Source organism: Eumetopias jubatus, unplaced genomic scaffold (genome assembly GCF_037043125.1).
Source record: "Eumetopias jubatus isolate StellerSeaLion01/CBP00866 unplaced genomic scaffold, mEumJub1_p1.0 scaffold_11, whole genome shotgun sequence".
In the NCBI taxonomy this organism is placed as follows: domain Eukaryota; kingdom Metazoa; phylum Chordata; class Mammalia; order Carnivora; family Otariidae; genus Eumetopias; species Eumetopias jubatus.
The window spans coordinates 115,378,362-115,401,952 of NW_028274817.1; the positions used below are offsets into that span (position 1 = coordinate 115,378,362).

The 23,591-nt window shown below is 44.9% G+C and overlaps 1 protein-coding gene across 3 annotated transcripts in view; it reads left to right on the forward strand.

Annotated features, from left to right (window-relative positions):
• The first annotated feature begins 1,817 nt into the window (after window positions 1-1,817).
• The window catches only part of PIR (pirin), a 103,026-nt gene continuing 81,252 nt past the window's right edge, over window positions 1,818-23,591 (forward strand). Inside the window, exons 1-3 of one of the 3 annotated variants that reach the window (XM_028115027.2) lie at window positions 1,818-2,035; window positions 3,498-3,626; window positions 14,822-14,914. In XM_028115027.2, coding sequence (XP_027970828.1) covers window positions 3,531-3,626; window positions 14,822-14,914 — 189 coding nt within the window. In that variant the 5' untranslated portion in view covers window positions 1,818-2,035; window positions 3,498-3,530. Of the gene's footprint in view, window positions 2,036-2,109; window positions 2,211-2,781; window positions 2,886-3,497; window positions 3,627-14,821; window positions 14,915-23,591 lie in introns of those variants that run through there. The other 2 variants (XM_028115029.2, XM_028115028.2) reach the window with 2 other exon arrangements.

The window sequence follows — 23,591 nt, forward strand, 5'->3', positions numbered from 1 at the left end:
CTGTTCCTCTACTACCTTGTTCTTTTAGAGCAGGGGTCTGCAAACCAGGCCTGCAGGCAAGCCTGGCCCACTACCTACTTTTTACAGTCTGTGAGCTGAGAGCAGTTTCTACATTTTTAAGTGGTTGAAATTAAAAAAAAAAATCAAAAGAATATTTCATGACAAGTGAAAATTATATGAAGTTCAAATTTCATTATAGTAGGGGCAAGGGCACGTCACCTCAAGATAGGCCACTTTTTTAAAAAAAATATTTTATTTATTTATTTGAGAGAGAGAAAACAGGAGCAGGTGGAGGGGCAGAGGGAGAGGGAGAAGCAGGCTTCCCGCTGAGCAGGGAGGCCGACGCCGGTCTCAATTCCAGGACCCCAGGATCATGACCTGAGCCGAAGGCAAACAAACGCTTAACTGACTGAGCCACCCAGGCATGCCCCCAGATGGGCCACTTTGGCAGGAAGACTATTTTGAGTTAAGAGATCAAAACCCAGCAGATTCAGGAAAAGTGCTTTACCTTCCCCTCAACTGCCTACATTTACATTGGAATGGAGAGCCTGTGCTAAGAAGAGAGCTATTAACAGAGGTTCCTCTTTACTTAAGAAACTTGTGTGCATAGCAGGGCAACCTTCGTTTTACAAACCTCTCACCTTCCTGCAAACGGTCTTCCTTCCCTTTGTTTTCCCACGCCCCGCCCCCTCCCCCGGAGCTCTGGACGCCAGAGAAGCCTCATGGTGCCTCAGTGTCTTTGGAATTTCAGGCTGTGTGGATTCCCCGCATTTACGAAATTAAATTTGATTTTCTCCTGTTCATCTGTCTCATGTCAATTTGATTCTTAGTCCAGCTAGAAGGATCTTGAAGGGCAGAGGACATCCTTCCTCCCCAACAGTAACCACAATTAAAAGTTTTATCGAAACAGCCACACCCATTTATTTACGTGCTATGGCTGGCTTGTTGCTACAAAGGCCACCTGGAGCAGTCTTCACAGAGAACGTATGTGGCCTGCAAAGTTGAAAACATTACCTTCTGGCCCCTGTTTTAGAAATGCCACCTTCTTTCCTTTCTCCAAACCACACAATGAGCTTTCTGGCATTAGAGGGCAGAGACCAGCAGCCATGCGTATAGCCTTGGTTAAGCATCCCAGCAATGAACTAGATCGGCTCACTGGCTCCTGCAAGTCCACACTGCTCTGGGAACACTCTCCAGTGCCTGCCCACTGCCCTCCACAGCAACCAAGCTCTTAACCACCTGGCTCCCCACCAGAGTGAGTCTCTTTTTTAGGCAGGAGCAAAAAAGTCTGGGCTCTGAGACTCCCCCCATCTTCCTCCCCGCCCCCCCCACCCCCGTTCTAAGCGCCAAACTTTCGTGTAGTACTGGGGGCATACCAAGCTCATTGAATTCTCACTACAACCCTACCAGGGGGGTTCTATTATCCCCTTTCACAGTGGAAGACCTGGGGGCACAGAGAGGCTGAGCCACCGGCCCCAGCTCGCGCGGCTAACAAGCGATGGAGGCACAAATGGAACCCACAGCGCCCGGATCGGAGCACCTGCCCGGCCCAGGGAGCCCCCAGACCCTGGAGGGGGGGGTCGCATCTCTCCCGGGCGGAAGGGGCGCAGAGGTCGCTGGGCAGCAGAGCCCGCAGGGGAGGGGCGGAGGGCGGCGCGAGAGGAGCCCCGCGGCCCGGAAACAATGGAGCGTTTCCCACCCTCCCAACCCCCCGGGGACCTGCAGACTCCCGCCTCCCGCCCACCCGGCGGCCGCGGGCGGCGAAGCGCTGAGTCACGGTGAGACGGCTGGCCCGGCGCCCTCCCCGCCGTGAGCTCAGCGCCCGCGCCCAGCGCCGCCGCCCCAACCGCCGCAGCTGCGTGGGGACCGCAGGCCCGCGGGGGTGCTGAGCTCACTGCGCGGGACCCCGCCTTCCTCAGCCCGCCGTCGACTCCCGGGGGAGGCTCCTGGGAGGGGACGGGAGATGCTTCAGTAGGTCTCTGACACTGGGCGAAGGTGGTAGGCCGCTTTCCTGTCTGCCAAGCACTGCGATCTGGTAAGCACCTCGTCAGTTGTCCGCGTGCACAGCATTTACGGGCGGGAGTCTGGAAGGACCTAGAAGTGGCGCATGGAGGGGGAAAACCCTTCCTAGTTGCTTGTAGGTAGGTGATGACGGTTCTATACCGCTTTGAGGATTGAATTCACTTCTGAGCCCCACTGTCCAGCATCCAGTAAGTATTGATTGATTGATTGCCTGCCCCCGGGGGGACACATTTTGACGGACGGGCCGGGACTTGGGGAGTAGAGTGCTCTCATTAACAGGAGCTAACGTTCTTAGAAGGCTCACTACCTGCACTTTGAGGTAGGCAGCCTTAGTACCCCTATTTCGCAGATGGAAAAACTGAGGAACAGAGAGGCTTAGCAAGTGGCCTCGGGTCACACAGCTGGTACCCGGTGACGCCGGGATGCAAACCCAGGCTCTCAGGCCCTAGGGTCTATGCTTCTTCCTAAAGCATCTCTCTTGATTTGAGTAGGAATCTTTGAAGGAATGGATTGTATTTCGCTTGAAGAAGAGTTTTAGGGATTTGGTGGTACCATCTGCAAGCATTTCAAGTGGAAAAGAGATGGATTGTGTTTGTTCTGGGATGCTCCATTCCTTAGAACTCAGGCCCACAAAGAGAAAACTCTTTTGAATCACAAAGGCGGGGTATAGACTGGTCCTCAAATACAGGATGCATTGTCAAGGGCACCTCCTCCTTCCGTTTCCGGCGCTCTTGAAGACTTCCTGACAAAACTTAAAAGATTTCTTGCCACTAAACTTGGCCCTGAACTTTAGGGATAGATGGATCTTTGAATTTGGTGACCCTCGAAGATCCTTTCAGTGCCAAGATCTTCGACATGTTCTGGTGAGAGTCACAGACCTCATGGATTTCCTTCGTGTTCCGTTAGTCACCACATACATCTCAGCCTCGTGGTAGCACCTACCTCTTGCGGGCAATGTGGGGTTGGGGAGGTTGAGAAATTTCAATGAGATAAAGCAGATAAAGGGGCGCCTGGCTGGCCCAGTTAGTAGAGCATGCGACTCTTGACCTCGAGGTCATAAGTGCCAGCCCCACGCTGGGCGTGGAGCCCACTTAAAAAAAAAAAAAAAGGAAAGCAGATAAATTGCTCATTAGTGGTAAGTCCCCAGCAGAGCTGTTATTGCTAAACCTTGTAAAAGAGGGCTGTGGGATTATATGAGATTGCAAATAATTAGTGGTACTGATAACATTAGTACTTACTTGTACATGTTCACCAGCATTATTGTTTTAAATTTCCTAACCTAGGGCTTGTACAGAGTGAGGAGTCAATATATTGTAGCTGTTAATATTTCGGGCAGGTCTGAATTAATATTTAATTCATAATTAAATTATGAATATGATTAATAATTAATATCCTTTATTTCGTAGTCTTTGGATGTGGCCGCCTTACGATTTTTCTTTCTTGTTGCTCCTCTTTTGGTCCTCTAACCTCTACAGCTTAGCATCGGAACACTCTCTTTGGACTTCGACATGGCATCCTCCAAGAAGGTTACCCTGTCAGTGCTGAGCCGGGAGCAGTCGGAAGGGGTTGGAGCCAGGGTCCGCAGAAGCATTGGCAGACCCGAGGTACGCTGCTTGGGTGGCTGTTCCGGCTGTTTCGTGCTTTCCTGCAGAAGGCACGGGGGCGGGGCGGGACACACTGAGGCTTAACTTGGGAAGAGAGGGCCCAGGAAAATCATGAGCCGCCTTGTGGGGGTGCCATAGGGGCCGACTCTAAACTCAGCAGTTAGGGTCCCCACTGGACCAGCCCTAGCCCGAAGGGGGTTTCGCTAACGTGGGTACAGAGGTCCGGCGCAGAAGGTGCAGCCGAAGCATCTTCACCCCTCTCCACATTGCCTTTCCTATCCTGGGTTGATCTACCAGCCTGAGCGTGCACATCTCCCAGCACGCCCACCTTATAGCCCCAACTTGACTCGCCCGCAGTTCAAAGCACCGGGGAGTAACTTTAGGTTCCAGTTCCAAATTCCCAGGGTCACATACCCCCCTACCCCTTGGCCAGTCAGCCTCGCCAGGGATTTGGGTTCATGGAAAAACCACTGAGACCCGACTCTGTGGACCTCCTGTGGGGACAGGGGCGCGTGAAGGCTTCTCTCGTAGGAGATTTTAGGTTAGGTAGACCTCTCTCAGCACGAGAGCAGTTTTATTTGAAAATTACAGAGGACGTGGGACTTGCAGAAAAGAACATCTTATCTGCACAGAAAGGTATCAAATGGTGGTTATAGCCCAGGGAATACAGTGCTCATCACCATCCCAGATTCCAAAAAGATTTTTTGATTGAAGTATGACTGACATATGACATTGTCTTAGTTTCAGGTGGACGACATAGCGATTTGGTATTTGCGTATATTGCGAAACAGTTACCACAATCAATCTAGTTAACATCCGTCACCATACATAGTTAGACAACTTTTTTTTCTTGTGATGAGAACTTTGAAGATTTACTCTCTTAGCAACTTCTAAATATGCAAAACAATAATGTTAATTACAGTCACCATGCTGTACATGACATCCCCAGGGCTTATTGATCTTATCACTTATTTATCTTATAACTGGAAGTTTGTACTTTTTGAACACCTTGATGTTTTTCACCCACCCCCCCACCCCTCACCTCTGGCAACAACCGTTAAGCTGTTCTCTGTGTCTGTGAGCTTCATTCATTTATTTATTTTTTGATTCCACACGTAAGTGAGCTCATAAGGTATTTGGCTTTCTCTATTTCACTTAGCATAATGCCCTCAAGATCTACCCATGTTATTGCACATGACAAGATCTCATTTTTTTATGGCTGAGTAATATCTCATTGTGTGTGTGTGTGTGTGTGTGTACACACACACATATATATCATGTTTTCTTTTTCCATTCAGTGGGCATTTAGGTGGTTTCCGTGTCTTGGCTCTTGTGAATAATGCTGCAGTGAACTTGGGGGTACAGATCACTTTTCAAGTCAGTGTTTTCTTTTTCTTTGGGTCAACACCCAGAAGTGGGATCGCTGGATCATATTTTTCGGGGAACCTCCTACTGTTTTCCATAGTGGCTGCACCAATTTACATTCCTACTGACAGTGCACAAGGGTTCCCTTTTCTCCACATCCTTCCCTATACTTGTTATTTCTTGTCTTTTTGATGCTAGCCATTCTGACAGGTGTGAGGTGATCTCTCAGTGTGGTTCGGATTTGCCTTTCCCTGATGATTGGTGGTGTTGAGCATCTTCCCCCCTAAAAAAATATTTTTGAATAAAAGAAGTAGTATATTAGGGAAATGGATTCTTTTTTAAAAATGAGGTCAGTTTGTTCCTCTTCTTAAAATCTGCTCTGATATTCTCATACTCTTTCTGCCATTAGCTTCCTTTTTGCCTGTGAATGTCTTTTGGGGTCCATCAGACATTGTTTTCCAAAGGGAGACACGCAGACAGGATTATTCTAAGGGCTAAATGCACGGTGGATGTTGGGGAGATACAGATGGATGTGGTATCATATTGTACTAGGCCACGTCACCACAGAAAAATTACAAAGAATTTGGACATGCATTAGTAAAGCCATTATTGTATGTCGAGGGTAGCTAATACTTAAATTACTCCATCTGCCAGAACACATCTGCTGAAGGTTTCTTAATTTTTCTTTTGTCTCGTGAACTCCTTCGGCGGTCTGATGAAAACAACACGTTTCTTCTCAGAATAATATTTTTTTTGCTTTTTTTTTTTAAAGATTTTGTTTATTTATTTGACAGAGAGGGAGAGTGAGAGAGCACTAACAGGGGGAGGGGCAGAGGGAGAGGGGCATGAGATCATAACCTGAGCCGAAGGCAGATGCTTAACTGACTGAGCCACCCAGGCGCCCCAGAATAATATTTTTTAAATGCAGGAAATAAAATACATAGGATTACAAAGGAAAACATATCGAAATATGGCGAACACAATATTACAAAAGGAATTTGTAATCTAGTAATTTTGCATTAAATAACAAGACTTGGTGGCAGGTCATATAACTATCTAATTTCAAAGCCGTGAGGATCATGAACAAGAACAGTTCAGTATACCGGGGCGCCTGGTGGCACAGTCTGGTAAGCATACGACTCTTGATTTTGGCTCAGGTTGTGATCTCAGGGTCGTGAGATCGAGCCCCGCGTTGGTCTCCGCGCTCAGTGCAGAGTCTGCTCGAGGATTCTCTCTCTCCCTCTGCCCCTCCCCTCCAACAAATAAATAAATCTTTAAAAAAGTAGTTCAGTATACTTGCAACAACTGTCATGTGATATGAAAACAGCTTTGATTTCTAGTGATGACAGAGTCACAGATACTGGAAATTTACTCTGCTTTTTTTTTTTTTCAAGATTTTATTTATTTATCTGATAGAGCGAGAGAGCATAAGCAGGGGGAACAGTAGACGGAGAGGGAGAAGCAGGCTCCCCGCCAAGCAGGGAGCCCGATGCGGGGCTTGATCCCAGGACCCTGGGATCATGACCTGAGCTGAAGGCAGACGCTTAACCATCTGAGCCACCCAGGCGCCCCTACTCTGCTTCTTTGACTGTATTCATGATTAAAGTATTAAATTTCAGTCTGGAGATGGCTGGTGGTGACTGTTGCTCACCAGTGTCAATGTACTTAATGGTAACTGGTAAATTTTATTATGTCATTGTACTACAAAAAAAAGTCCAGAAGAAAAACAATTTTCCGTTAGAGGTTAGTGAAAAGAAAGATGTAATTTTTTTCCCAGCCAAGTTTATAGCTGCCCTGAATTCTATCCATGGGACCCAGTTAAGAGTCCCTGGCTGAAAACCTGTGCTTTAAAGACCCCCCACATTCTACTAATTCAGAGCGTCTCCCTAGTATGCCTCTACCCTAAGGAAAAATATGTGGATCGGAATCATTTCTAATGCCATCCCCCTGGTTTAGTCACGATTAAGACAGAGGGTGTTTCCTTTTGTCTCCATGTAGCTGTATGTTTTACATCATGGTGATTATATAAAATAAACAATTTTGTGTCCTTATTTTTTCATATAACAGGGTAACATAAGCACTTCCCATGGTATTATAAATTGTTCATGCCCATCTTTTTTTTTTTTTCTTTTGAGAGAGAGAGAGAGAGGGTGCACACACATGCGAGGCTGGGAGGGGCAGGGGAGAGACAGAGAATCTTAAGCAGGCTCCACACCCAGTGTGGAGCCCAACCCGGGGCTCGATCTCACAACCCTGAGATAACGACCTGAGCTGAAATCAGGAGTCCGACGCTTAACCGACTGAGCCACCCAGGCGCCCCCTTCACGAACATCATTTAAATAGCTGTGACGTGTTCCCATGTACAGCATACCATTATTGGCTTACTCATGGACCTGCTTTTGGCCATTTCAATTGTCACCATATTTTTTCAGCGCTCTGCACTCTATCAGCTTGTCGGAATGGTAGACCCCTCACCCTCCAGTCAGCAGAGAAGGGAAGCACCGATCTAGTTTCAGGGCACTACATCTAAAAATTTTGTGCCAACGCGTTGTCTCTGAAGAAACATCTCTGACACTTTGGAGCCCGAAGCTATTTTAGTGTAGAATTTACAACAGTGTTTGGAATGAGTGGCCCTCAGTGACCTGTTCCCTCTGGGTGTAAATGAGGAAGTAGAACTGTTTACAAAGCTTCCACTGAGCCTTTTGGTGATGAACAATAAAGAAGAGAAGGAGGGGGGTTAGCTCACACCTTTTATTACGATTCTATGTGGGCCGAGGCAGCCAAACTGGGTGTGAATGATTGCATAGCGTGATGTTAGCAGCAGCTTCGACGGGGCCCCCAACAGGAGGGAAGCCCACGACTCATTTGTACTCGCCTCTGTCCTCCACCCCCCCTTCCAGCGGACACTCCTTGGTGGAACGTGATTTTCCTGGGACCACTCTCAGACATATTTTTTTTATCACGAAGAGCTTCTAACCTAGAAAAAGAAAACAGTGTAATGAAATCTCCATGTACCCAACCTCCATAGTGATCAACTCACGGACATTCTCATTTCAGTTTGTGTCTCTAAAAGATACAAACTTTAAAAAAGAAAACTGTAATCCCATTACACACTTAAAAATTATGAGTCCCTTGATATCAAATAACCTTGAGGAATCTTGGTCCTGATTGATACAGCCTCTGTAGATGGCCCTCTCCATTATCAGGGTCTCGGGATGTTGAGTTCAGGTGGAGGAGCATAGAGTCATAGCTCAAGTCCATTCAAGGCTGAATCTAGATCGCAGTCTGGACTACGTGCTGACAGTTTCCTTCTGCCTTTTCATCGTTTCTGTTGGGCCCCTGTCTAGATGCTGTGTAGGCCCAGGAGGTAGTCTGAGTTGCTGGAGTCTGCCTTCGATGGGCCTTTCCCTTCTGCCGCTGTCATGTTGCCTTGATATAGGCTGGCGTTTTGTGGGGTGTTGGGAGGGTGGGCTCTCAGTTGGTTCCAGGCTGCTGCCAAGGCATTATTGGCTTTCTCTCAGTTAGGGTTAGGTTCAGCTGTGTAACAAAGTAGCCACTAAAACCAGTGGTATACATATATAAGGATTTGTGTTTCTCTTTCGAAAACCCAAGGTCTAGGGTGGGCCCGAAGGCCTCCCACTTTTCAGAGACCCATGCTCATTCTATCTTAGTTCATCATTTTTAGTACTTTCTTAAGTGCATCACCTTGTGGCCCAAGACAGCTGTTGGGGCAATAGCAACCATTTGCCCTTGGGTGCAGAGAGGAGGAAGAGGGAAAAGAGCAAGCTGCCAGCTATCCATCCATTTAATGTAATGTAATTTTTTAAAAGATTTTATTTATTTATTTGACAATGAGAGACAGCGAGAGAGGGAACACAAGCAGGGGGAGTGGGAGAGGGAGAGGGAGAATGCAGGGCTCGATCCCAGGACCCTGAGATCATGACCTGAGCCGAAGGCAGACGCTTAATGACTGAACCACCCAGGAGCCCCCCTCCTTTTTTAAATATATATAAAGGGTTTCCCTAAAAGGCTTACCCAGCAACTTCTACACACCTCCCATTAGCCAGATTTCAGTCATGTGACCACACCCAGCTACCAGGGTGCCTAGGGACCTAACATAAGGACCACTTGGGATGTTCGTAGTATCTTCTATGCACACGGAGTTACTCTAGGTGGAGTGGAGCATCATAAAAAAGCACAGTGTTGGCCCTATCTCTAAGGAACTGACATTCCTGGTAGCTATGCGTGCCTCCTGATTTAAATAAAAGGCCAGGCACCTGGAGCTTTACTAAGGGAGTACCACAGACTGGAGGGGTGGTGGCCACAGGTCTTGACTGGCCTTCTCAAGACATCGGAAGAAATAGCTTGGAAGCTGCCACCTGCATTTGGCCACTAAAGGATTTGGAACTGTGTGAAGGAAAGGACATTCTCCTATTGTTCAAGAACTTTGAAAAGATCATCAGTTTAATATGTAGCGAGAGAAAGATGTGGATGAGTTGGTGACCACGTCAAAACGTAGAAAATCCGAGTTCTATCAGTCAAATCCTGCCTACAGATCATAAGGCATGCCCTTGACATGCCCTTGAATACTTGCTAAATGTTTACTGAATGTTAGGAACTTGATTTTTTTTTTTGAGAGTTTATTTGTTTATTTGACACACACAGAGAGAGAGCACAAGCAGGGGGAGCTGCAGAGGGAGAGGGAGAAGCAGGCTCCCCGCTGAGCAGGAAGCCCAACGCGGGGCTCCATCCCAGGAACCTGGGATCATGACCTGAGCCGAAGACAGACACTTAACCGACTGAGCCGCCCAGGTGCCCCCGAATGTTAGAAACTTTTATAAAGCCTGATACTCAACCCTGCAAATCACACTTTAGTACAGTAGTCTGATGCAAGATACTCTTGCTTGTTGGAGGAAGAGTGTCTCACACTTGTGCCCCATCTCTTGGCCATAAACACTTCATCCTTCTGGCTCTCCTCAACCAGCCTCCGGCTTCTGCAGGCTTTTCCTTGTGTCTGTCCCTGCATCATGGATTGGCAGCCAGAAGGTTCGAATGTGCGATCGATACAGAACAAACAGTCCTTGCCAAGTGAGGACTCTTGTCCTGTGAACGGTGGATGGTGATGAGGGTGGGCTTGGCAAGCTTTTCACGATTTATTTAACAGCAGGCCATATTTGCTCATGTGAAACTCTTTCCTTTTTTTTTTTTACAGTTTTTTTGGTGTGTGTTACAGTATTTTTACTTCTCTGCTGAAGTATAGTGGATGGTCTATTAGCTTCAGGTGTACCACATAGTGATTTGATGTTTATGTACATTATGAACTGCTCGCCACGCAAGCCTGGGCCCCATCTGTCAGCAGACAGTGTAATGTTACAGTGTTACTGACCATTCCCTAGGCTGTCCTTTCCACCCCCCATGACTTACTTATTTTGTCACTGGAGGTTTGTATCTCTTCATGCCCTTCACCTATCTTTTGGACACCAAACTGATACCAAGAAGCAATACATACTCATCTCCTCTTTACCCACATTTTGATATCATAGAACCCTAATAGTGTAGAACTAAAAAGCCATCTTAAAAAGCCATCTGAAGCCTTTCTTTTGCATGTGGGGGAACTGTGGCTCAGAGATTTGTCGGTGCACTGTAGCAGATCCCACCCATCTGTGTCAGACTGCTGCACTCCAGGCATTGGACCAGCTGCTCGCCGTTCATTGTTTCCAGTCCTTTCAGCTACATCTTATCCTGTGAGAGGAAAAAGAAATAATAGGAGAGGGGCGCCTGGGTGGCTCCGTTTGTTGAGCATCTGCCTTTGGCTCAGGTCATGATCTCAGGGTCCTGGGATCGAGCCCCGCATCGGGCTCCCTGCTCAGCAAGGAGCCTGCTTCTCCTTCTCCCCTCCGCTTATCCTCTCTCTCAAATAAATAAGTAAGATCTTAAAAAAAATTTAAAAAAAATATGAGAGGAGAATTTTCACCCTCCTCCTCCCAGCCCTGGTTCCATTCATGGCCTTTCATTGAGCTGAAGTGGAGTTATGAGTGACAGGATAAAATTGAAAAGATCCAGGATTGATTTTCACTGGAAGGGATAGGAGGGTTCCTGGTGGGAGAGTGTCCATTCCAGAAGGTGAGAGGGTATGAGGGTGTGAGGAGTTGAGTGAGAGGAGATGGAAATATTGGGGATGTGCTGGAGAGCAGTGAGGGCGGTTTGAAATGGACCTTGAGGTTGACGTGCCCTCTTGGGCGTTTGGGGGAGAATTCAGTAAATGTTTTCCTTTTCAGTTACCTTTTAATATTTCACTGCATGAAACACCAACTGAGATGGGCTGCAAAGTGGCCCAGCTTTTTATGGATGACAGTCCACGTTTTAAAGTGAAGGAACTGAGACTTGGTTATGTGAAAAACTTGCACCAGCTTGTTGAATTTATGTGTGTGCACAGTATATGGTGTGTGTGTGTGTGGGGTGTGTGTGTGTGTGTGTGTGTGTGTGTGTGTGTGTGTGTGTTTTCCCATGGAAAGTGAAAATAAGAGAGTAGAAACCAGAGCCAGGGACAAAGAGAGGGTCTAGTACTCTCATTTCTAGCAGCATGATCCAGTAGATACCCTGAAACAAACAAGTAACTTGAAAATGTTAATTAGCTCAGCTGCTGGGAAGCTGGAGAAAGTCTTAGAGTCCAAAAACAGTGAGAAAGAAAGAAGAAAGTCTGAATGGTTTCATAGCCATTAGGGCAATAGAGTCAGTATTTTAAAAGCCTGTTACAAAGACAACAGGTCCAGATGATTTTACAAACAAATTTCACCCAATATTTAAGATACAGATACCTCCAGTACCGTGCAAACTGTCCAGGAGATGAGGCTCCTGGGAGTCCTCCCATCGCTTCATGAAATGACATTGCCTTGCAGTCAGGACCAGATGAAGACAGCAAGTGAAAGCATCAGTACATCGCTTTTATACACGTTTCTGCAAGAATCATAAGCAAAATATTAACCACCCAGATACAGCAGTGTATAAAAAAGATAAAATACATCACCACAAAGTTTGGATTGTCAGAATGTAGCAAATTTGGTTTAATGTTGGAAAATCTAGTTACATAATTTACCAACAGTAAGAGACTACAGGAAAAAAAAAGCCATCTCAATAGTGCAGAAAAAGCATTCAATAGAATTGAACAACTGTGTATATTCAGAAAATTAGTAAACTAGAAATGGAAGGGGAATTCTTTTATCTTATGAAGGGAATCTGCAGAAAACCTGCATTAAACAACCTGTGTGCTGGTCAATCTTGAAAAAGCAATCTATATAAAATCCGGGAGAAAACAAGGACATCTGTTAGTCATTTCTACTCAGCATTGTCGTAGACGCGCTAGCTTGCAAAAAGACAAGAAAAAGAAACAGAACGTGTAAAGATTGAAAATGAAGGGGCGCCTGGGTGGCTTAGTCGTTAGGCGTCTGCCTTCGGCTCAGGTCGTGATCCCAGGGTCCTGGGATCGAGCCCCGCATCGGGCTCCCTGCTCGGCGGGGAGCCTGCTTCTCCCTCTCCCTCTCCCCCTGCTTGTGTTCCCTCTCTCGCTGTGTCTTTCTCTGTCAAATAAATAAAATCTCAAAAAAAAAAGAAAAAAAATGAAGGGGAAAAGCCCATTATTTGCTGATGGGTGTTGGTTGGAATATTATCGCCAAATATTAACTGTCCACTCCCCATGGGATTATACACTCCCCCCCACTTTTAGGTACATTACCTGTGAGTCCCATAGGCAGGATTTAAGTGCCCTCCTCCTGCCTTGGGGGCTTGGCCATGTCATATGCTGTGACCAATGGGACGTGTTAATGTGATTGCACACTATTGGCTTGGCTTCCATTTGCTCCTGTCCTCGGTTATGAGAACAGCATGTCCTAGATAGTGGCCACTGTTTCAGCTTGGGTTGGAGAATGAGAAGCCATGTGGAGGCCAGCCAGGCCTAGCAAAACCCAGAAAAACAGCAGCCTGCTACAGCTTTAATCTAATGCAAGCAAAAGTAATTTGTGAACTGCTGGGCAAAAGCTTATTGATAAATACACTGGTGATCTGAATGTCCACAAAGAAAACCCAAAAGAAGCTACAGATAGATTAATAAGAGCTTAGCAATGTTCAAAAATCACTTTTCTATTCACATTTTTAAATCCCTAGTAGCATACTGTTCAAGAACATAATTTAAAAATCCTATTTGCAATGTTGTTAAAAATGTTAGCTACAAAAACTTTAAAATATATATATACAAAGTCTTTATGGAGAAAATTACAAATCCTAGTGAAAGACCTTTTAAAAGCCCCAAATAGATGGAGATAAATATGTTTATGTGTAGGAAACCTCAATATTATATAAATATCAACCTTCCCTCGGGGCACCTGGGTGGATCAGTCGGTTAAGCATCCCATTCTTGATTTCAGCTCGGGTCATGATCTCAGGGTCATGGGATGGAGCCCTGGCTTGGGCTCCGTGCTAGGTGTTGAGCCTGCTTAAGATTCTCTTTCCCTCGGGCGCCTGGGTGGCTCAGTCGGTTAAGCGACTGCCTTCGGCTCAGGTCATGATCCTGGAGTCCCAGGATCGAGTCCCGTATTGGGCTCCCTGCTCAGCAGGGAGTCTGCTTCTCCCTCTGACCCTCTTCCCTCTCGTGCTATCTCTCATTCTCTCTCTCTCAAATAAATAAATAAAATCTTAAAAAAAAAAAAAGATTCTCTTTCCCTCTCCCTCTGCCCCTCTCCCCATGTTCCTGTGCGCGCACTCTCTCTCTCTCTCAAAAAAAAGGCCAATCTTTCCCCGTTGGTCCATAGACTCAAAGTGATTCCAATCAGAAGCCCAACATTTTTATTTCTATTAGCTTTTAAACTTAATAAAAATTTTTATAGAATAACAAATGGCCAAGAATAACCAAGACACGCTGATGACTACGCTGATGACTGCCTCATCTGTTTCTGCCTCTCATTTGAGCTCGAGATTTATCTTCAGTTGCCTTCGACCTTTTGTACGATATACTGGACACTAACGATAGTTAATATAGATAACATTTATGTAGATATCTCAAAGTCAGCGTGACCTAAAATGACTGCCTAAAATAGCTATTTCAGAGCTGCGGCTTCTGTTAGATTCCTTGTGCTTCTGGATGCCTCTCCCATCTTCCTAGGCACTACAGCTAGAGATCTGGGGGGCATCCAGTGCTCTGTTTCTCATTCTCCATCTCTACTGCTGTTGCCTAAGCGGACCTGTGTTTTTGCCTGGACTAGTCAAAATGCCTTCTGACTACTCTGTCTCCTGTCTCTTCCTTCTCCCAGCATCTTCCCACTTGAATGCTAGAGTGATCTTTCTAAATCTGATCTTCTTAACCTCTGATTAAAACCTGTCACCTTCAGAATAAAACCCCCAACTCCTCTAAGATTCGACCTCTTTCCTCAGCCCATCTCCCATCATAATTTCATGTGTATCTTTGCCCAGATGGAGTAGTCTAACATATATGTTAAATTGTCTTCCTCCAGAGCATTTATGATAATGCAATCACTGATTTTTTGCATCTGTTTAGGATAGACAGTATCTTGTTTGTGCTTAACCATTTAGATCTTAGATGATCATGAAATGTTTTTCCTTTCTTCGTACTTCTTATAAAATCAGCTCTTTAACTTAGCCAGTCTGTGTGTGTGTGTGTGTGTGTAAGTAGTTCTTTCCTGAAAGTAATTTTCACTGCAAAAGTTTCTCATTAGCTATGTCGTTTTCAGTGAGTTTTGCTAGATCTGTCCATGAATATAGCCGCTACTAGTGTGGTTTAAAAGGCATGTCTAATCTGCTGGATTTAATTTTTATTTCAGTTAAAAAATCTGGATCCATTTTTACTGTTTGATGAATTTAAAGGAGGTAGACCAGGCGGATTTCCTGATCACCCACATCGAGGTTTTGAGACAGTAAGTAAAATAATTTGACTGCAAAAGTGAGTATTTTTGAATTTGCCTCTGTTATTAAATCTAGTAATCATTTTTTTTTTTTTTGGTAAAGATTTATTTATCTATTTGAGAGAAAGAGAGAGAAAGAGAGAGAGCGTGCACAAGTCGGGGGGTGCAGAGGGAGAGAAACTCTTAACCAGACTCTGAGCTGAGCACGGAGCTGTCTTGGGGCTCCATCTCATGACCTGAGATCACAACCTGAGCCAAAACCAAGAGTTGGACGCTCAACCGACTGTGCTACCCAGGGGCCTCAAAATTTAATACTCCTTCTTTTTTTAACTATTAAGTAATCTCTACACCCAGTGTAGGGCTCAAACTCACGACCCTGAGATCAAGAGTCGCATAGTCTTCCGACTGAGCCAGCCAGGTGCCCGTAGTAATCACTTCTAATAGAAAACTCAAAGTTAGAAACAATGAATCATAGTTAAATTAATTTATAAGTTCTTAGCTACAGACTAGCTACTGTGGCAAGCCACATACTTTACATGAAGTATATTCAAATTTAAATATTTACTGTTTTTAATATTCTTTGAATTTGTGCCACTGGAGATATTTTTATTTGAGCAGTAAGTAAAGAACAAGAATTGGCTTCTGGGCCACCTGGGTGGCTCTGTCAGTTGGGCATTGGACTCTTGATTTTGGCTCAGGTCATCATCTCAGGGTTGTGGGATCGAGCCCCATGTGGGGCTCATGCGCTGGGCATGGAATCTGCCTGGGATTCTCTTTCTCCCTCTCCTTCTGCCCCTCCCCCACCTCTAAAAAGAATAAATAAAAAAAGAATGGGTTTCTTAAAATATTTATATAATTAAAATAATTTGTGAAAGAAACAATTTAAGATGTGATTTAAATAATTTTATGTAGAAAACTAGTTTTTCTTCAAGAATATTCAGAAATGTTTAATCTCATGTAATATTTTAAACTCCAAAGACAATCCAAAGAACACTGTTAGTAATTTAAAGTCAGTTCTCAGGAATTACAGACTCAAGGGCTGAAATAGAACATAGCCTAAAAATTAGGATTTTTAAGGTCATAACAATACATTTATAAATTTAACTCTAAGATTTGTAGAGATTGTGCTGAACACTTACTTTCAGTTTTAGATAAGGAGATAAAAATGTATAATGCAATATTGTGGCACTTTAAAAGATTCTCATTCTCCACATGTACCTATATTCTGGGAAAACGCAGGGACAGTTAATGAGAAAATGTAGCCATCTGCTCCGTGGGAAGAACCTGTATTAGGAAACAGAGCAAGGCTCAGTGTGTTTGTCAAGCCAATTATTGAATGAGTAAATATTTACTAAAGACTGGCGACATGAAGATATTGGTGTCAGGCGATCTTTTGTAGGTTGGGTGTGTGTGTTTTGTGTGTTGCGGAGGGCGGGAGCCTAAGGAAGAAGGAGGCTTGGCACTTGCTTCCAATTCATAATCTGGTTAAGGAGGTGAAAGATGGACCAGTAAAGAGTTAACCACTGCAGTGTAAATGTTGAGTAAACCAAGAAGCTTCTGGAAATAATATGAAGGATCAAGGTAGTTGGACGGGTCTCCCTTTCTCACATAGCCATTGGCCTTCCGGTTCTCTTGTCTGTTAGCACTTTGGGGGCATTGTGTCTTGCCTTACGAGAACACTGGAGACCATTCCTTTCACTGACCCTACAGCCATGCTGGATTCTGACTCGGTTCCCAGAACACGTCTCCTCACAGTGCTCCTCTGCTTCTGGTATCAGGACATTCTCGCCGCTTCCTCGCACAGCTCCGTTACCATTGTTCTAACCCCTCAAGGTCTTTTTAGATGTCATTGTCTCCATCAAGTGTCATAGGACAATCTCAACAGAGTGCACTTTCTCCTTCGTTGGGTCCCCATAGCATTCTGTTTTTACTAGTCTCATGCACATGAGACATTTACGGTGGCCTCGATCATATTCTGTCAGGGATTAGGGTTAGGAATTGCCTCAACCTCCCCTCCCATGGTCCAGAGGACGATAAATGGCTTCAGCTGAGATAATCCCACACCTCTCCGTGTTCTGCAGGTAGAGATACTCAGTAACTCCTGGCTGAATTTAATTGGATAAGAAAGAGTTTTTGCTAACGACGGTGAGTATATTAAATAAAACAAATGATGGCATACATTGCTTTCTTTTCCATTATGGAAAAGGAAACTTAATTGCCTTTATAAACTGCAATTTATAAATTGTAAGGTGCTCAACTTTAAACTGTGAAGGAGTTCAGCTGTAGCATACTGGTGTCTGGCCCTTGACTTTTGAGTAAGAATTTTCCTTCCTTAAAACCGAAGTTATAAATTACAGTCAATACTCATTATTTGTGGATTCTGTGTTCGTGAATTCATCTACTCGCTAAAATTTATTTGTAACCCCCAACGCAGTACCTGTGGTGTTGACGCTCTCTTATGTGGGCGAGCGCAGAGCAGGTCAGTGTGCGCCTTCCCAGCTGAGGGCGGACGAGGCCATGCTGCCTTCTCGTTTCAGCTCCGACTGTAAACAGGTGTCCTTGCGCTCTACTTAATGCCACAATCTTCCACATTTCTGTGCTTTTTGTTGGTAATTTCACTGTTTAAAATAGTTCCCAAGCATAGTGCTGGAGTGCTGTCTAGCGTTCTAAGTGCAAGAAGGCTGTGTTGTGCCTTTTGGAGAAAGGTGTGTGAGTTTTGTTCAGGGTTGAGACAGAGGGCTGCTTGTTGAGTTCAATGTTAATGAGTCAAATATATATATATATAAATAAAATGAGGTATCTTTAAACGGAAACACACATAAAACAAGGTTATATATTGATTGGTTGATGAAAATGTTGTGGTTAGAGGCTCCAAGGGACCAGACCCTGTATTTCCCCAAGAGCTTTGTTTCGGTGTTCACGAATCTGATGATCGTGGCAACTTAATAGAACTACCGGGAAAAACTAGAATCAACTGTATCCGTTTTTCCCAGGCGTGTAGGTAAGCCGAGGGCTCCTCTGTCTCTTAATGTGAATGTTAAAAGTCTGCAGTTCAAAACAGGGCCTACTTGTAGGCTCTCATCAACTCCTCCTCGCTCATTTTCTACAGGCTTGGTATAAAGTTTGAAAAGGCTAACTAGTATAAAGAATGGAGCTAGGGGGCGCCTGGGAGGCTCAGTGGGTAAAGCGTCTGCGTTCGGCTCAGGTCATGATCTTAGGGTCCTGGGATCGAGCCCCGCATTGGGCTCCCTGCTCACTGGGGAGTCTGCTTCTCCCTCTCACTGTCCCTCTGTGCTTGCTCACGCGGTTTCTCTCTCTCTCTTCTCCCTTTTCTTATGCCTGGAGAAATACAAGCATTCCCTGAATGTTGACGTAATGGGTGAGTTTTCAGGATCAGTGGTCTTCAAAACAGGCTGGGGGCTACTTGAGTCAGTGCTGTGCTGACGGACATTAACTTTTTAAAATAAAAGTGCAATTCTGCTATAACAACACATGAATATAAACTATAAATAGATAGATACATTAGGAGTGCATGCTCACTTTTTAAACTAATAGTGATATGTGATCAAAGAAACGTGGAGAATCTCATCCTACAAAATTCTTATTACCTTGAGTGTGAACTGTGAAACTGGGACCTCAGGCTCCCCCTCTGATCTGCGAACGCATAATCTGCATTTCATCAACATCCTCAAGTGATTGATATGCACAGTAAGACTGGAGAAGCGCCCATCTAGATGATCTTCAAAACCAGAAATACTGTAATGGTATTAAGAGCCAGGACCTGATTTTACTGAGTTAGCGGGTAATCGTTTCTTTTTAACTTAGTGGTTTGGATGACTATAGTATTCCTGTTAAAAACTTGCCTGACAATTGAGGGAGAAGGAATGTGCTGGAAAAGGAGGCACAGCTGGAGGTCACATGACAAAGGGGGAAAATGCATTCAGCATTTCCTGTCGGGAGTTAGGACTCTGGGGAGCCCTGTTTTCAAAAGGCCTGAGTGGTAAAGGGTGGAATAATTTTGTAGTTACCTACTTCTGGTCAGGCATCATATCTTGATATGCTTAGGGCCAGCTATGAACAATCAGAAACATAATGATCTGAGAAACCCATGCCCTGCCCAAGTTTAATTTAGCTCGAAAAAGCAGCACTTGAAGTTCAGCGCACCGTTGATGAACTTTTCACCTGTTCTGAGAAACGAGTTTTGTGCCTTTCAAAATCATCCTTTAAATTACAGCCTCAGGACTTTCCTGGTTCCAGCACTGAAAGTCCCATGGTCCTGGGAACCCCTCAGTCCCGGGGAAGGCGGCATGGTCTGTCACTCCCGCGTGGGGACGTTTACGAAACCATCATACTTCAGGGACATTTAAGGATGACCTCGTCGCTTATGTTCTTAGCTGGGCTTCAGAGTGTTTTTTCAAGTTTTTCCCTACAAGCCTCAGCAGGCTTTTTGATTTTGCTCAGGAGAACAGACCGGTCCTATTTGCAAGGGTGTGTCCATTGGAAAGGCCACACTCCTATTTGCTGGCTGGTAGCCAGCGGCATTCACATGCAATGCCTGGACCATATCCTGGGGAGGAAGGGAAGGGTGCTGGTGATTCACACCTCCAGCCCACACAGCCTGTTTTTTCTAGCTTGCTGTGTACTCTCAAAACCAAGCCATAGCAATTGTTGAAGCCAAACTGGGGGTGGGGCGGACAAAAAGCTTGATTAAAGTCAAAACCCATTTTGCAAAGACAAAAACTTACTCTAGGAAAACTGGGAAAGAAGGGTACTTTCTCAGTATCATGAAGACTCTTCAGTGAACTTCCCGTGTTGTGTGTAACACAGATATTAGACTTAATCCTGTTAATTTGAGGAAAAAAAGAGACAAGACTCTATACCAGCACCATTACGATTTAATAAGGCTCTGGAAGCTTCGAAGCTATTCGTAAGAGTCACAGCTATCGGAGAGGAGGGGGAAGATTTATTTATTTGTAGGTAGTACGGTACTAAAAGCAAACCCTACAATGGCCGCATCCAGCTTTGGGTGGTGATGTGCTTGAATGAGGATGGAGGGCACAGGATTTGTCCAGAAGCCGTGTTTACCGTGCACACATGTAGGTTTTAGCTTCTGTGTGTGTTTGGCATGATTTGGAGTTGAGGCTCAACAGATTATAGTAAGGAAGCGAAAGCCACCTTCACCTCTGTGCTAAGAGTATCAACCAAAACCTCCTAGTAAGTGGCTGGATATAAAATCACTCTGCGAAAATCACTCACTTTCTTGCATGAAAGCAATAACCAGATAGAATGGGGGAAATATCCCCTTCCTAGGAGAAATGGGAGCCCCGTATATCTCAGAGGAAAAACTTATTCCCCTTTAACCCAGTAATCCTACTTTTAGAAGTCTAAATAATTTTCTGGAAAAAAAAAACCCAAAGTAAGAACAAAGGCTTACTGTACAAATGTTTATTCCAATTTTAAAATGTTGGGAGAAAAGGGAACAAAGTAAGTGTCCAAAATAATAGGGGAATCATTATGTACCTGGAAATGACATATAAGGAAGTTCTGTATCTGGAAGATGGCATATTCAACATCATTTATAAAAGCAAATATTGGAAATAATTTACGTTTTCCTTGATCATGGGCTGCTTAAATCAGGGCTTCTCAACCTGGGCACTAGTAACAGTTTGAGAGGATACCTGCTGTACATTGTAGGGTGTTGAGCAGCATCCCTGGGCTCTACTCACTAGAGGCCAGGAGCTCCCCCGACTTACAGTGGTGACAACGAAAAATATCTCCAGATATTGCCTACTGCCTGCTTTGGGGGAGGGGGGGGCACCCAGTGGCCCCCAGGTGAGAACTAGCCGTTTAAACACATGTGTCCATACAATGACGTACATGACATACTACATAGTAATTAAGAATGCCACAGCTTGATCCGTTCTAATCTAGAATAATCTCCATGATACTTGGAAAGTGACAGAATTATTGTGGCATAGTGTAGGATTTATATAAAAAACAAAAAACTATACCTTTATTCTTTTTAATTTTTTTTAAAGATTTTATTTATTCATTCATGAGAGACAGAGAGAGAGAGAGAGGCAGAGGGAGAAGCAGGCTCCCAAGGAGCAGGGAGCCCGATGCGGGACCCGATCCCAGGACCCTGGGATCATGACCTGAGCCGAAGGCAGACGCTTAACCATCTGAGCCACCCAGGTGCCCTAAATTTTTTTATTGTATTCTTTAAGGACTTATTTATTTATTTGAGAGAGAGAGAGGGTGTGCTCGCAAGCCTGCTTGGTGGGGGGCAGGGAAGGGGGAGAGGGCGAGGGAAATTGAGAATCCCAAGCAGACTCGTCTTGAGCTGAGCCCAGGGCCCAACTCGGGGCTCGATCTCACAACCCCGAGATCGTGACCTGAGCCGAAATCAAGAGTCAGACACTCAACTGACTCCCAACTGTGCCACCCAGGGGCCCCTACCTTTATTTTTTTAAAAAATGGTTTATTATCAATTGGTATTATGGGCAAGCTGGGCTATTTTAATAAGTGATTATTTCTACATGCTACGTTAATGCAAAGAAAATAAAATTCAAAAATTAACGTTACAAGTCCAAAAGATGGTGCTTAGAAAATAAATGCTTAATGACAGATACAGATACATACTCAGGCTTTTTGAAAATATTTAGCAGTTTTTAGTATTTTCACAATATCGTGCAACTATCACCACTGACTCCAGAACATTTTCATCAACCCCCAGAGAAAGCCCATACTCACCGAGACCCCCACCCCCACACCCCCCCAGCCTCTAGCTTTCTGTCTCTATGGGGTTGCCTATTCTGAACATTTCATATAAAGGGAATGCCATGATATGTGGCATCTTGTGTCTGGTTTCTTTCGCTTGGCAAATGTTTTCAAGGCTCATCCATGTTGTAACGTGTCAGAACTTAATTCCTTTTTATGGCTGAGTAATTATCCACTGTGTGGATCTGCCACATTTTGTTTATTCAGTCATCTGTTGATGGACATTTCGGGGATTCCCATTTAGGCCTTGGTTCTTGGGTATGCCTAAATTACCTCTGAGAGGACACCCAGGAAGCCGGGCCTGTGCCTTCCAGGGAAGGTTACCGAGTGATGAGAAAGAGTTCATTTTCACTCGAACCCTCTTTTCCTTGTGGTACCTTTGCAGTTTTGAACCACATGTACTGGTTACTTAAATATCACTATTTTCAGAATTCCCTCTTCACATATCATATTTGAAGATCAACAGTGCTCTCGTGGCTGGTGAAGATCCTGATGCCCCCTGGCCCTCTGGGAACTCGTGCTCAGGCCTCCAACTTGGGTCTGCCCTCTCCACATAAAATCAACCAGTCCACCAGTTAAGCTAATACTGTATGCCAGTGTGTAATGGGGAGGGTGACCCAGGGGCAGCTTCCTTTAGGAGACATTTGTGTGCCGTTAGAGGGTTCCACAGAATGTAAAGGAGTGCCTCGGATTAAAAAGCATAACATTCTCTTTAACACTTCCTCGGCCAAAAGGAAATTAGAATCGTGTGTGTGTGCGTGTGCGCGTGCACGTGCTTGTGTGCAAGTGTGCACGCACACGTGAAGGTGAGTTCAGAAGGGGTGGGGGCAGAGGACTTCTAGTTTGCCAGACTGTCAGAAAACAATTAAGGAGGAGCAAGAGAGGTCCCGTTGATGAAGTTTCACATTCTGAGGGAGAAGCTAGCATTTCTCACAGAAAGGTCTGGGAGAGTTTTAAGGGGGGGCGGGGGAATTGGCCGTTTAGTACAGCCTTAAGGAATCAGATACAACTCTCTGGACAATGGAGGAAGAGGTAGAGGGCATGGTATGGGGATACACTAGAAATAGTAAGGAATCAGACTTAAAAATTGGATGTGTAGGGGGTGGGGGGCGCCTGGCTGGCTCAGTAGAGCATGTGACTCTTTTTTTTTTTTTTTAAAGATTTTTATTTATTTGACAGAAGGAGAGAGCAGGAGAGCACAAGCAGTGGGAGCGGCAGAGAGCATGTGACTCTTGATCTCAGGGTGGTGTGAGTTCAAGCCCCACGTTGGGCCTAGATGGAGCTTACTTAAAAAAATAAAAGCTCTGTGGGATACATGTTTAAAAAATTGGATGTGTAGGGTTGGGGTGGGATTAAAGCTATAGGTTGGGCTGTTATTGGGGAAGGTCTTCACAGCAGGGCTTGACCTCCAGTTACGGACAGATGGCCAGTGTTTTCTATCCTGACGCTCCCAAGTTAATGCCGTCCTTCTAAATTAGCGCCATCTTAAGTCTAAAAGTTGGGATTTGGCTGAAGCAACCTTCTAAGCAATTTCCTGGGCAGTACCATTTTAAGCCTCCCTCACTCTGTTTTTGCCCTTCATCTACCTCATGCTCCAGGATGGAGCTCAGACTTTACCTCTTTATGAAGTTCTTCCTGACCACCACCGGACCCAACCCAGGTAGAACTGACCACTTCCTCTGATGGGCCCTATAGTAGTTGGAACAATAAAGTAAGACTTTACTTGTCTCCATTATTACATGTCTGCTCATAGATATGGACTATATAACTTTTGAGAATAGATATCAGCAAATGTTTTAAGAATACAGTGTTAGAGCCAAAACCAGAATTTGAACCTGGATCCAACTCAAAACCAGGACACCACAGTGTGTCTCTTGAATCTGATTTTATAAAAACAACTCCATAACCA